At 36.6% G+C, this 15,608-nt stretch overlaps 1 protein-coding gene across 3 annotated transcripts in view; it reads right to left on the bottom strand.

Moving 5' to 3' along the window:
* Positions 1-4,051: 4,051 nt before the first annotated feature.
* Positions 4,052-15,608, bottom strand: part of HNF4G (hepatocyte nuclear factor 4 gamma) — a 167,506-nt gene continuing 155,949 nt past the window's right edge. For 2 of the 3 annotated variants that reach the window (XM_023184069.3, XM_023184067.3), the window contains 5 exons: positions 14,776-14,863; positions 12,175-12,327; positions 11,807-12,043; positions 10,388-10,510; positions 4,052-6,928 (listed from right to left, as the gene is read on the bottom strand). In XM_023184069.3, coding sequence (XP_023039837.2) covers positions 6,807-6,928; positions 10,388-10,510; positions 11,807-12,043; positions 12,175-12,327; positions 14,776-14,863 — 723 coding nt within the window. In that variant the 3' untranslated portion in view covers positions 4,052-6,806. The remainder of the gene's footprint in view (positions 6,929-10,387; positions 10,511-11,806; positions 12,044-12,174; positions 12,328-14,775; positions 14,864-15,608) is intronic. The other variant, XM_023184070.2, reaches the window with a different exon arrangement.

The raw sequence follows: 15,608 nt of genomic DNA, 5'->3' as shown, positions 1-15,608 counted from the left end.
ATTGAGAAAAAAATGCCTGAAACAGTATTTGAATGTTGTTGCTGCAGAAGTGAAGATGGATAAGAGATGAATGGTAGGAAGGAGAGTTCCAGGTTTTCATTGTAAGCCTTACGTGTAATTTGTCTTTTGTTTGTTTGTTTGTTTTTAGACGGAGTCTCACTCTGTCGCCCAGGCTGGGGTGCAGTGGCGCAATCTCAGCTCACTACAAGCTCCGCCTCCCAGGTTCACGCCATTCTCCTGCCTCAGCCTTCGGAGTAGCTGGGACTACAGGGGCCCGCTACTAAGCCTGGTTAGTTTTTTGTATTTTTAGTAGAGACCGGGTTTCACCGCGTTAGACAGGATGATCTCGATATCCTGACCTTGTGATCCGCCCGCCTCGGCCTCCCAAAGTGCTGGGATCACAGGCGTGAGCCACCGCGCCCTGACAATTTGTCTTTTTAAATGATGTCCACATATTACCTTAATATGAGTGAAAACAAAACTAAACTTAGTAGAATTCCATAAATATAAGATTAATAGGTCCTTATAATTTAAGACATTTTACAAAGAAGGTTTAAACATCAATAGAGGATACCAGCAATTGAAGCATCTAGGTTAAATATTTATATATCAAAAGTACATTCATATAATGTTTAAGCCAATTTAAGGCATATATTTGTATTACTATGACAACACGAGAAAGCAAGAAAAACTACATAACTAAAGTGCAAATGTGAGGATTCTCTTTTCAATCAGTGTCCAGTTGTTTGATTATTTGGAGATGTGCTAGTTAATTTTGCTTTAGACTCTAAAGATAAGTGTTAACATATAAATTTAATTAAATGATGATATGATTTGGCTCTGTGCTGTGTCCCCACCCAAATCTCATCTCTCTTTTTTTTTTTTTTTTTTTTTTTGAGACGGAGTCTTGCTCTGTCGCCCAGGCTGGAGTGCAGTGGCCGGATCTCAGCTCACTGCAAGCTCCGCCTCCTGGGTTCACGCTATTCTCCTGCCTCAGCCTCCAGAGTAGCTGGGACTACAGGCGCCCGCCACCTCGCCCGGCTAGTTTTTTTGTATTTTTTAGCAGAGATGGGGTTTCACCGTGTTAGCCAGGATGGTCTCGATCTCCTGACCTCGTGATCCGCCCGTCTTGGCCTCTCAAAGTGCTGGGATTACAGGCTTGAGCCAGCGCGCCGGCCTCAAATCTCATCTCTTAATTGTAATCCTCACATGTTGAGGGAGGGACCTGGTGGGAGGTGATTGGATCATGGGGACGGCTTCCTCCATGGTACTCTTGTGTTAGTGAGTGAGTTCTGTGAACCCGGAAAATCTGAGACAGGTCTCAGTTAATTTAGGAAGTTTATTTTGTCAAGGTTGAGGACATGTCCATGTGATGACATGTGCCCAACGTGGTCAGGGCACAGCTTGGTTTTACATATTTTAGGAAGACATGAGGCATCAATCATCATGTAAGAAGTACATTGATTCAGTTTGGAAAGGCAGGACATCTTGAAGCAAGGGCAGGAAGACTAGAAGGGAAAAGGGAGCTTTCAGGTCACAGATAGGTGAGACACAAGCAGTTGCATTCTTTTGAGCTTTTGATTAGCTTTCCAAAGAAGGCAATCCAATATGCATGCATTTTAGTGAGCAGAGGAATAAATTTGAATAAAATGGGAGGCAGGTTTGCCATAAGCAGTTTACAGCTTGAGATTTCCTTAGTGATTTTGGGGGCCCAAGATATTTTCCTTTCATAGTTCTCACAAGATCTGATGGCTTAGAAGTGTTTGGAAGTTCCCCTCCCTTGTGCTCTCTCTCTTGCTGCCTTGTGAAGAAAGTGCTTGCTTCTCCTTCACCTTCTGCCATTATTGTAAGTTTCCTAAGGCCCTCCCAGTCATGCAAAACCATGGGTCAGTTACAACTCTTTTCTTGATAAATTACCCAGTTTCAGGTAGTTCTCTATAGCAGTGTGAAAATGGGCTAATACAGAAAATTTGGTACTGAGAGTGGGGCACTGCTATAAAGACAACCTGAAAATGTGGAATGAACTTTAGAACTGGGTAACAGGCAGAGGTTGGAACAGTTTGGAGGGCTCAGAAGAAGACAGGAAGATATGGGAAAGTTTGTCACTTCCAAAAGACTTGTTGAATGGTTTTGACCAAAATGCTGATAGTGATATGGACAGTGAAGTCCAGGATGAGGTGGTGTCAGATGGAAATGAGAAGCTTTTTGGGAACTGGAGAAGAGTTCTTGCTATGCTTTAGCAAAGAGACTGGCAGCATTTTGCCCCTGCCTTAGAGATCTGTGGAACTTTGAACTTGAGACAGATGATTAAGGGTATCTGACAGAAGAAATTTCTAGGCAGCAAAGTGTTCAAGATGTGACGTGTTTTTTTCTGAATGCATACAGTGATATGCATTCACAAAGAGATTATCTGAAACTGAAACTTTTGTTTAAAAGTGAAGCAGAGCATAAAAGCTTTGAAAATATATAGCCTGGCCATGTGGTAGAAAAAAAAAAAAAAAACATTTTCCTGGGAGAAATTCAAGTGATTGACTGCAGAAATTAGCATCAATAAAGAGAAGTTGAATGTTACTAGCCAAGACTATGGGGAAAATATCTCCAGGGCATTTCAGAGATCTTCACAGTAGCACCTTCCATCACAGGCCTGGAGGCCTAGGAAAAAAAAAAAAAAGGTTTCTTGGGCAAGGCCCAGGGTCCTACTACTCTGTTCAGGCTTGAGACATGGTGCCCTGTGTTCCATCCACTCCAGCTCTAGCCATGGCTAAAAGGTACAGCTCACAGCTCAAGATATTGCTTCAGGGGGTGCAAGACTCAAGCCTTAGTGGTTTCCATGTGGTGTTGGGCCTGTGGGTGCACAGAAGACAACAGCTGAGCTTTGGGAGCCTCTGCCTAGATTTCAGAGGATATCTGGAAACGCCTGAATGTCCAGGCAGAAATCTGCTGCAGGAGCAGAGCCCACATGGAGAACCTCTACTAGGGCAATGTAGAGAAGGAATGTGGGGTAGGAGCCCCCACACAGAGTTCCCACTGGGGTCCTGCCTAGTGGGACTGCGAGAAGAGGTCCACTATCCTCCAGACCCCAGTATAATAGTTCCACTGACAGTTTGTACCGTGCACCTGGAAAAGTCACAAACACTCAGAGCCAGTCCATGAAAGCAGCTGTGTGGGGACTCTACCCTACAGAGTCACAGGAGTAGAGCTGCCCAAGGCCTTGGGGGTCCACGTCTTGCATCAGTGTGTCCTGGTCATGAGACATGGAGTTAAAGCAGATTATTTTGGAGCTTCAAGATTTAATGAGTATCCTGCCTGGTTTTTGACTTGCATGGGGCCTGTGGCCCCTTTGTTATGGCCAATTTCTCTTATCTGGAATGAGAACGTTTACCCAATGACTATATCCCCATTGTATCTTGGAAGTAACTAAGTTGTTTTTGATTTTACACTCTCATAAGTGAAAGGACCTTGCCTTGTCTCCCATAAAACTTTGGACTTGGACCTTTGAGTTAATGCTGGAATGAGTTAAAGATTTGGGGTAATTGTTGTGAAGGCACGATTGGTTTTGAAATGTAAGAAGGACATGAGATTTGAGAGGGGGCAGGTGCAAAATGATATGGTTTGGCTCTATATCCCCACCCAAATCTCAAGTCAAATTGTAATCCCCATGTGTCTAGGAAAGGACCTTGTGGGAGGTGATTGGATCATGGGGGCAATTTTCCCCATGCTGTTCTTGTGATAGTGAGTTCTTACAAGAGCTGATGGTTTAAAAGTGTTTGGCAGTTCCCCTCTCGCTTTCTCTCTCTCCTGCTGCCTGTGAAGAAGGTGTTTGCTTCTCCTTTCACCATGATTATAAGTTTCCTGAAGCCTCCCTGGCCATGCAAAACTATGAGTCCATTAAGTTTCTTTATAAATTACCCAGTCTCAGATAGTTCTTTATAGTAGGGTGAAAACAGACTAATACAAATGACTATATAAAATATATTATCAGTGTCTGTAGAAATATGAAATCATTTTTGAACACTAATGAAGAACCTGGTTTCAGTGATTTTTTTTTTTCCTCAGTTTTTATTTAGAAAGTTTAGTGAAACAAACGTAGCGTCACAGTTTAGGAATACTTTAATCTCACTATAATTTAACATTGTAAAAAATCTACTAATTTTTGATTTCCAACAATAAAATTTATAAAAATAATTTTACATTTATAAAATGAATTATTTCACAATAAATTATTCATTTCTATTACCTGAAAAAAGTTGAATACTATATAAAAGTGATAACTTCCCTTATCAATATTTTGAAAATATGCTGAAAACATCAGTTCCTTTTTTCCAGCATCTTTGGCAGTTCAGTATATAAAAATATAATGTTATAAATCCCCCTGACCATAGTTATTGAAGCAAAATCATTGCTAATAATTTCAAAGACATAGCTGTTTAGTTAATATACATGAATAAATTATAGGATTCACTAAAAATGAATGTTATCGTTCATGCTTTAAAGGTATTTGCTATGTTCTGAATTTTTGTGTTTTCCAAAATTCACATGCTGACACCTAGTCCCCAGAGTGATGGTATTAGAAGGTGGGGCCTTTGGAGGATAATTCAGTCATGAGAATTAGTACCTTTATTAAACAGACCTGAGAGAGCTACCTTGTTCCTTTTATGTATAAAGACACAGCTAGAAAATGCCATGTATGATCCAGAGACCTAATTTGCTGATTCCTTAATCTTGGACTTCCCACCATTGAGAACAGTGAGAAATGAATTTCTGTTGTTTATAAGCTGCCAAGTTCATAGTATTTTGTTACAACAGCCTGCACAGACCAAGGCAGTATTTTGTTTTAATATCTTCTAAGGGAACATCCCCCCAAAGTAAACAAAAATCTACAAAAGTTATTTGTATGATAAAAATCAAAAACATTCTTATTCACAAAATAGAAACTACAGTAAATTTTCAAAAACTAAGAGTTAAAAAACTCCCCCATATGATATATTTTACAGTTTCACAAGGGTACCAGGTCTTGAAGGAATTTTATTAAATCTATTAAATCATAGATAGCTTTTAATAATCATTTTTCTACTTTAAGAGTTCAATTTTACTTTAAGAGTTAATAAGTTACTTAATATTACTATAACCTTTTTACTTACAGGGTAAGTGGGATATATGACATCATAATCTTAGACATTTAAAAAATCCTGAGAAAGATTATCTAATTCAATCTTTTACAGCTTGGGATCCTCTTTTTCAAAAAATATTATTGATAATTACTGAACCAGTTTTTCCAATTTTCCCTCTCCTCAACCAGAGAGGAGCCACTGCCTCATGAGGTGGCCCATGCTTAATTTGTTTTAAAATAAATTCCAGCTCTAAGTGATATCAGAGAGTTTAAGGCTCCAATGAACTGTACTCCTCAGTCTAGAATTTGACATTTGGTACATCCCTGGGCTGCTACATTTTAAAGAATCTGCTAAACCAGTCATTTTGCTTTGTTTTTGTTTTCATCAAAATCTATGCGGTGAATCTTTTATTTTCTCTAATGTTTTTAAGGAAAAGTCTTGTTAAAACTACAAAAGTGGTTTCTTATTCTAGGCGCAACAAATTTACACTCACCGCTTATCAGTAAATATATATTATAGGCAATATGGTGAATAGTATTCAATCATCACTCAACTGCATATATTTAAAAACCACACGACGAGTAAGAAGTTCACATTTTTCATTCCACACCAAAGATTCATTAAGTCAACTAGACCTGGGTTTGAATGTGGTTCTCTCACTCGTTAATGTTGCTGAACTTTTGTTATGTTCCTTAAACCCTCAAGCTAAACTTTCCCTTATTTATAAAAGAGAGAAAATGGTATCTCTCCTACAGTGTTATTGTGAGGACTAAATAAGGAACATGGGTGGTAGATGGCTAACGTGTCCTCAGAATCAGCTCTTTCAGTGGCATGGCTTTGGCTAACACAGACTTTCCACCTGTAGATAACTCTCCTGGCCACCCTGGGAGCCAGCTGTGGACATGTGCTAATTTCTAATCAATGGAGAACTATTTCTAAATTGTTTCAGGAGAAAGAAATAGATGCCTCTCTTGGTTTAGTCACTGCTTTAGGGGTTTCTCTGTTACAATTCACCCTGTATCCTAACTGATAAAACCAACATGCTTTTGCTTACTATACATCTTCAAATAAAGTCAGATTTCAAAAAGTATCCAGTCGTCCTTGGAATGGTTTTTTGTATTTTTCTAAACTTAAGATAGGAATATTTAACTCTAAAGCAAAGAGTTGCTTCTTTACCACACAATGTCCATAAGAGATTCTTCTTGAGAAAGATACACCCTATTCTACCGCAACTGCTTTATTTTTCTAATCTGCAAGTTTATAATTTACTTTTAAAAATTTAGCTCGTTTTATATTAAACCTGGATTTCTGATCTACTATTTTCAGTCAAAAATGAACACTTTGTTCTGCATCACATCACAATAAAGCAATTATTTACAAATTTAAATTAACATTAATAAAACAAATGAAACTCGTACATAAGATGCAATTGGTTCGGGCACAATGCAGGGGCAGTTGGAAAAAATACCCTATATAAACATCTTCAAACTCAGATACACATTGGTTGCATGTGAAAGTTTTACATAGTAGCAACAATAAACAGAATGAACGTATAAACAGGAAAATAGGACACCATCTTATAACAGCACCATGAAGAAGCCTTGGCTAAGAGTTTGCCAAAAGTGCTATCCTGAGATATTTCAAGATCAACAACTTTTCACATTTATGTAGTGCCGTTCTGAAGTAAACACGTTTTCACAATTGCTTTTGTTTGGAGAGATGCTGGTGTGAAATGACTGATGCTTGGTTTGCAGCTATTTTGTACTGTTCTTGCCCAGAGCCTTGTGTTGGGGAAGGGAGTGGGGTTTCAGGAGTTGCTGAAAAAGAATCAGAAAATTGAGCGTGATGGTGGCAGTCAGCCTTCCCCACCCCATTAAACCCTACACAACACCAATACACATTAGCATGATCTGGCAATGTTTTAAAAAGATCCTATATAGAATAGTGATTTGTAGAATGTATTATTGGCCCATGACACACTGTTAGAGAGTACTCTTTCCTTACCTCCAAAATAACATTAAATAGAAAGAGGTCATGTTAAAAAATTTTTTTCATAGTCACTTTAAGGTGTTTTCTGCCTTTCTTAAAAGCATTTATAAGCATTTGATTCTCTAATAAACCTAACAGGAAAAAAGGCAATGAAAACAATTAACAGAGGATAGTTTTCTCAAATATTAGAAAGCCATGTTTATAATTTTTACCGTCAAAATTCACATAAAATAAAAATATAATTCAGACATATTAAATGGCATAAAAAATTAAGGTTAAGGTACTTTATAAATGTTCTGAAATCTAAGTTGTAGTCAAAAGCATCTGAAAAATACTGGCTTTTTTTGCTTCAAAATTATTCTGTTACAATCGAGCTTGCCTGTCCCATCCCCTTTGATGCAAAGAGCAAGCCTGAGTAATTGAATAGCAAGTAATTGAATACAAAAAGATTGAATTGAATGCAAAAAGTTGGTTTCAAAACTTCATTGTCTAGAATAGTAGTTCTTTCCATTGTAAAATGTAACCATATTATAAAATAATCTAGGAGTTATTCTGTAATTTTTAGAAACTTGAAATATTTTAGTACTCAATGCTTATTGTTACTGGATTATTCCACATAGTAAACAGAACTAACAGAAAATGTTTGATGATCAGACTGAGGCTTTGTAAACTTTATAGCTTATGTCTCAACAGTTTCAAAAAATTATCTACAAAACAAGAACAGCCTCCTTTTGCCTGGTGTTCATTAAGACATTAGCTTTATATTATTGTTAAGTATGGATTAGCAATTACTCAGAAGCAAAACTTTTAAGTGCCATTTAAATGACAAACCAATATCAAAATCTGCTTTTAAAATTATTTCTGGCTATTTAGACTAGATCTAAGACTGCAGTAGCCTTCTCTAAAAGACCAAGAAAATACGCATGAACTTAACTTTTGGTTGTGTTTAATATCCTGCTTGCATAAAATATAAATTATTTCAAACGAGCATAGTAAAGCCAAGATTTCTTTTACAAATAAATCCCACAAATACTATGTGGAAAGAACAAGAATAAAAATGAGTATAACAATGTGATTTTTAAAAGACTAGGGTCAGCAAATATGTTTTTAAAATACTAAAATACTAGCCCTTAAAAAGTATTCAACCACCAGCAGAACTGTCCAACTCTCTTGCCAGTTGATTCCTACAATGCTTAATGTGTTGTTAATGTGTTTCATTTTGTGAGTTTATGAATAACTGATCTTTAAGAGACACAACTCCATAAACTCTCTAGTATGGTATTAAGCTTGCCACTCTCTTTCTGCTCTTGATTATCTATTAAATGAAAATGGTAAGATCTATTTTGCAAGGATGGTCCCAAATAATGCCTTTCAAGTACATTGGAAATCCAAGATTATGTGATATTTTTCTATAATTTATATTTTTCCTAACAATTTCATTTCTTTCTCTCTCTCATATACTCAAAGAATTTTGGTTTCAGATAGTATTTACACAAAGGTCTACCTGTGCTTGTATCTAAAAGACGGCATGGTAGCATGCAGTTCTGTGGCCTCTACGTTCCCTACCAATGGCTAGAAGTCAGGTGGTACTTGGTAAATTGTTGCATTGCATGCAACTTTTGGGAAAAAAAATGTTGTAGCTAGCTATTAAAGACTATTGTAAATTCAGTAAGCAATAAGAGTATGCATAATAATTATATCACAATAACTCAAGTCATCTCAGTGAGTTAGTAGGTTTGGTGTTCAGAGGCAATAGATCGAAGGTAAATCTGGGATTAATTACATTAAATTCAGAAGAAATTAATCAGTTAATCTAGATATTTTATCAAATAATTAGAGATCTGTATCACTAGAATAGCTTAGAAAAATAAAATTATCATGAAGGTTATAATAATAGATTAACTTAGCTACAAACAATCTCTATAGTATCTATATAGTCATCTGAGTTCCAAGGAGTTTTCATAAGCAGCCCTCACCGCACAATTCTGAGGTGAATGAATTCTAGTTACCGTGGCTTAAACAGCACCAGTCTGGCAACAACATGGTTCAAGTTTCAGTCACCACGGTAACTCACAATTAGTGAGTAATTTCATGAATACAGACTCCACTGCCAACTCTTCAGTCTGCAAACAACTATCTAAATAACAGATGTGCTTTATGATCAATGACTGATCATGCCACAATTTTTAGTCTATCCATGATTGGTCACTGAGCATCTTCTATTCAGTTCAGGCATGGAAAACAAACTGCATACAGTGGCTGTGTGGCCTTCTTGTTTCCTAGTGGTAAATTCACTCACATTTTACAAAACTGAATAACTGAATTAGAATTGACCAACAACAGTGAAAGTGCAGAAAAGGAATAGGTGATGATGCTGCACGTGACGTACAAATAGAACACAAATGCAGTCACAGAAGAAGTAGCTGTCCATGGGAATGCTGCCGCTGCTGTCGTTTGAGTCTCTAAATATGCAGCCAAGAACTTAGCGAAGGAAAACTTGTCCACATAAATGAGAAAGCTGGATGTGTCAGAAGGGGAGAAGGTGTCCCAAAAGAAGTGAAAGCGGCAAAAGAAATTTCACATTAAATGAATTCTCAGAAATATGCCGGGACATTGAGAATACAAGGGATAAAATGTTGAAAGCTGATCCAAACTTCCCAAAGAGTAAAACCCATCAGGGCGTAGAAAAGATCCTCACTTCCTAATGTAAGTTTTAGAAGGTGACAAGAACTGGTCAAACTGCGTTTCACAATTATTTTATAAAGAAATAAAACACTTTGATTGTCAATATTCCTAATGTTTTAATTACAGTGTACCAGCTGAAATGTTTTATATTTAATTCTACAAAAAAAGTATAAAGATTACATTTCTTTAGTTTCCATAAACATTAAGAGAGTTCTTAATGTTTTCACAAACATTTTTGAAGGTCCCAAGCAGGAAATTATTTTCCCATTGATTATTTAGATTCCCTTGCATGGTTTCAGCTTGCATTGTCGTTTTTACAGTCTCACACTACCATGCAGAGCAAGAACTACTTGTATACTCTTTTGTGCTCCCCAGATCTATGAAGTAGAAAGATTTTTCTTACATTTTCATTTTAGGAAGCAAACTGACTTCTAGGGAGAATAAGTGACAAGCTGAGTAACAATCTTCTACTGCTGAGTCCCAGATGGGAAATTACACCAAGTTTTTGCCATTTCTGGTTACTAATAGATTCTTTCCCACAATTCCACTTTTTCTCAGGTAATTAAGAAATATCATGGTTGAAAAGTAGCCTATATACTTACAGATCTGGTCTGCATGAACCAGTGTTGACATAGGACCTAAAAGTATAGTTTGCCCGGTTAATGGATCTTGAGACAAATGTGGATGCGTTGGATGATGGAGATGACTACCGTCATTGGAAGCCCCTACAAAAGATAAAAAGATGCTGTGTTAGTGATATTTAATCAGGAACAGCAAGTTTACCTTGAAACAAATGTTTTGATTGACAGCTTAAATATTGCTATTTTTGCCAAGTGCTTTTTGGGAATTCAAAAATAAATTGACAGAACCACTGGCATATTAAGAACAATGTCAGCTTTCACTGTACATTGGCTAGATTAATGTTGCATCATATTATGCTGTATATTAAAAATGGACTTTGTGTGCCATTTCCTGGAATCATTAGGTTCGCTGCCTGTTGTTAAGGCAATTCCAAGAATCACTTACCTCAAGTTTATAGTATTTGGGATCACCGTAATAGCATGAACAACTTTCATTTCAGAAAGATATCATTAGGAACAAATTATGCACCAGAAAACTGAAAACAAATATGATGATTTTACAAGGAAACTTAATCTAGATTGGAATGCAAAATGAATTTCTTAACTTATTCCTGACATTTATTGCAACAATGAAATATCATTTTCCCTTTCTACTATTTTGTGTCAATTAATTATTTCAGGAACACAATGTTCATTTTTAAGATATATATATATATCTTATATATATATTAGGTTATATTGCAATTCCAGTATCCTTGAGGTTTTAAACAAATCAGGGCATGAAAAACCATGATATATTTGAAGAGGTCATAAAACCAGGAAATTTGTTTCTGTTTGTCATATTTGGAAGGATCTGAAAATTTAAGTCAGAGGGACTGTGGAGTAGAGGTGGTGGAGGCTATTAAGAACGGGGGTTGAGGCCGGGCACAGTGGCTAACGCCTGTAATTCCAGCACTTTGGGGGGGCCAAGGCTGGCAGATCACAAGGTCAGGACATGGTGACCATCCTGGTGAACACAGTGAAACCCCGTCTCTACCAAAAATACAAAAATTAGCCAGGTGTGGTGGCATGTGCCTGCAGTCCTAGCTACTCCGGAGGTTGAAGCTGGAGAATCACTTGAACCAGGGAGTCGTAGGTTGCAGTTAGCCGAGATCACACCACTGCACTCCAGCCTGGAGACTGAGCGAGACTCTGTCTCAAGAAAACAAAAAAAGAAGGGGGATTTGAATCTGTCCAAGCATTTTTGTCTCTCTGATGGGTCTTGCAAATTTTCTAAATGTAAAAACTTGAGTTCATTATGTCATAGCAGAAGGAGAAAAATTCAGGAGCATCACAGTGACTTCAATAGATGAATTATATATGGACCAAAAAAATCAATGGGTCAAACTTATATTTAGTGTGATTCTAATCAATAAAGTAGAAATTCTTCAATGTACTCACCACCTAGTAGCATTTCCTGAAGCAGATTGTCAATTTTGACCATCCCAAAAAGTTTAACGAACTGTATTTGTTCAATCATTTGCCAAGTGATGCTCTGCAGTGTGGGAAGGAGCAGAAGCAACTCTCCAAACCTTCCCCGGGAGTCATACTGCCGATCATTAATGTAGTCCTCCAAACCGATCTGCACTTGGAACCTCATGTTCTTAATTTTTACTGGATCACTTAGCCCTTTTGCATCTAACCAAGGAATAAAAAAGGCAGTGTACAGATTTAACCTAATTAGAGTGTGAAGACAATAAATATTGTAATCTTGAAAAGTAGTTTAATTTTTATTATATTAATTCTCTAGTGGAATTTTGAAAACCAACCTGGATCAAAAAATACAATTGCCTTTAAACAAGCATACTCATTGTCATCAATCTGGATTTCTTGAAATGGTCTAACCAGCTCATCTAGAACACGATTGGCCACACGGCTAATCTCAACTTCACAGCTGTTGCGGTGAATAACATAGTTGTTTCCTATCGAAGAGAAAACAACAACAACAACAAAATAACCACCTGTCTCCCAAAATTGTCAGCATGGTTTAAAATTTAACAAACCTGTGTTTAAAATAGTCTACCCTTGAAGGAATAGTGATGTACTTTCTCTCTCAGTGGTGTTGTTAGTTATGCTGGAAAAACTCAAGCATGCTTAAAGGACGAATAACATTGATAACGTGATCACATGCATTTTAATGGTATCAGTCACTTGCGATAACACAAAAGCGCAGAATAATAGCATGCTAATAATTGACAAGAGAAAATCTAAATATAATGATTAGTTTTCTCTGTCACTCATCTATTAGAGTTTTATTCACTAATGACTGTAATACAAACCCTAAAGAATCTTTCTTGTTTACAGCAGATTAAAAACAGCACTTTGATACTCTAGGCATTCTAGGCATACACTATTGAGACAGTTTTAACACGCCTAAGTAAAGGAAGCTGATTTTTTTAAAAATTAGCATGTGAATTCTTGTGAGTTGCCTCTGATAGTATATTTTCTCTTCCTGGACTTCTTTAAATAGAGGTGAGATAACCACTTTATAAGGCTGACTTTAAGGGAGTTCAAAAATTGGGTAGCGAGCTAGACCACCTATTCCCTAAAGATCTTTCTAACTCAGAAATTCTCTGGCTATAATATAATGGACATTTTTATAGCTTCCAAAAATAACAGCTAAATTGTTATTTTCTGGTTTTATAAAAATACAGATATTCTAAATTCTTTCACTACAGGCAAAGACAATCCTCAGGGTAGCAGCATATTCAACGGTACCCTCGCTCTTTCTTTTTTCTCCAGCTTTATGGAGGTATGACCATCAAACAGAATTGTATATATTTAAGGTGTACAACGTGATTTTTTGTTTGTTTGTTTTTAGACAGAGTCTCTCTCTGTCACCCAGGCTGGCGTGCAGTGGCACGATCTCAGCTTGCTGCAACCTCTACCTCTCAGGTTCAAGTGATTCTCATGCCTCAGCCTCCAGAGTAGATGGGATCACAGGCGCCTGCCACCATGTCTGGTTAATTTTTTGTATTTTTAGTAGAGATGAGGTTTCACCATGTTGGCCAGGCTGGTCTCGAACTCCTGACATCAAGTGATCCTCCTGCCTCTGTCTCCCAAAGTGCTGGGATTACATGCATGAGCCACCATGCCTGGCCAAATGTAATGCTTTGATGTGTATCTACATTGTAAAATAATTACCATGGTTAAACTGACATGTATTTCACTTCACATAGTTAATATCTTTTTTTGAGCTTCACTCTTTCTTTATGAAATGTTAGCTTACCTAATTATTCTGGGTAAACCAATTTAGAACTAGAATTTATACAGTAGACATTTTGTTTTCTAGGTATATTGTATTTAGGTCTATAACGAGAACAGTATTCTAGGTGTTTACTAGAAATGCAAGGGAAGTATTTAATAACATTTCAGGGCATAGTCTCCACAATCACATTATGTGGTTTAGAATCTTGGCTATATTCTTTACTAGCTTTGTGACCTTTGGTAAACTTTCTCTGCCTCCATTTCTTCACCTGCAAAATGGGCTGTAAATAATAGTAGTAATCCCTTAGGGCTATTTCAAGGATTAAATGAGAGAATATATATATACATGTAATGTACTTAGACCAGTGCATTTACATAGTAAACCCACAACAATATTAGATATTGTTATATTGTCTTCAATTTATTTATATTTGGGGCTAAAACATCTAGTGCAAAAATAAAATAATCTAGTCATATTTTCACACATGCCAGAGAGAGGTAGAGCCAGTAAGTGTCAGAAGGATCTCAACCCTCAAAATCTAATTGTATACATTAAGTAAAATAGCGGGATTGGAGCAATTAATGAAGACAAACGTTTTTTCTTTATGTCTTCTCTACTCCACCACTCCACAGCTATTATCCTTCTTTTGCCTCTTCTAGCATTCCTGTCTATCAAAATAGTCATTACCACCAGTACTTTTTTACTTGATCATTTTGAAGCATATCATGGTACTTGATCATTTTGTAGCATATCATGGGCAATAAGATCATAGGATGTAAACATTTTTTTTAAAGCGTATAAAATAAAAAACAGACTCTGAGGAAACATGAAAACACATTGAGACTCCATAAGGAAGCCATATAAGTCATTAATTATTCATTCTGATATAATTTGAACATACCTCAATATTATGTTTATTGAACAACATCTCTTTTTTATTTTTAAATCTTAATGCTCCCTGATCATCTCATGGACTCTGAACTTAGATACAGTCAAGGCGAGGAAAAAATAAGGCCAAGTGAGGACACAATTAAATCCAACCTGTGAAGCGACAGCACCATTTGACAGTGTCTGCAAATACTTGGTACATACAGAACAGACCCTGTATATTATTGCAAGAATAAAATATGCATAATTTATTCCTATATTTAAAAAAACTTACCCAAAAGCAAAATATCTTTATACATCATGGATCTCTTTGTAGCTCCAAGGAGTAAGTGCTCCCCTGCGTGAGCTCTCAACAGTGCCACCTTAATGAAAAATTCTAAGTTTAACAATTAATTATAATATATAATGATTAAAAGATGACATGAGTCTTGTTAACTTACAGTGTTCTTTAAGCCTGGGACTTTTGTTGTTGTTTTAACAAACTATAGCATTCATAGATACACGCCATCAGTAAACTTCCAGTTTTCTACATAGCATGTCAATAGAATCAACTTTTCAAAAATTTTAAAACTATCTAGCAAGTCAATACAATAGCAGCAAAAAAAAAAAAAGCAGGAAGTTAACTGTTTGGAAGGGAAACAGAATCAAACAGACCAGAGTTCAAATCCCAGCATGACCACTTACTACCTCTTTAACCTTGTGTAAGTTAACCTGTGTGTTTGGAACTTACTCATTTGTTTTCATCTATAAAATGGGAGTAGAGATAAAAATAAAAGCTCAGCATGTACTCATGAGTACTAAATGATAAAACATATAAAACTTAATCTCCCGCATGTAATAAACTAAATAAACAAAAGCAAAGCAAAGACTTGTTGTAAGGAAAAGATGGGAGGTCTGAGTTCTGCCACTTTCTAGATTGAACCCCTAACTCTTTGCAGTAAGCTCTCAACTAAGCTTCATTTGTACACTAGATTACCTGCTGGGTATCACCACTAGGAAGTATAGGAAGCATTACAAATTTAATACCTACCAACATAACAACTTCTCCAGTATCTTTATCTAGTAAATGTCGCCGTAATCCAAAGTGCTTGTTCACATCAAAACAAG

The sequence above is a fragment of the Piliocolobus tephrosceles genome, chromosome 7 (genome assembly GCF_002776525.5).
Source record: "Piliocolobus tephrosceles isolate RC106 chromosome 7, ASM277652v3, whole genome shotgun sequence".
Taxonomy (NCBI): Eukaryota; Metazoa; Chordata; class Mammalia; order Primates; family Cercopithecidae; genus Piliocolobus; species Piliocolobus tephrosceles.
The sequence above is the reverse complement of the archived record's forward strand: the minus strand, read 5'-3'. Positions and strand labels throughout refer to the sequence as shown.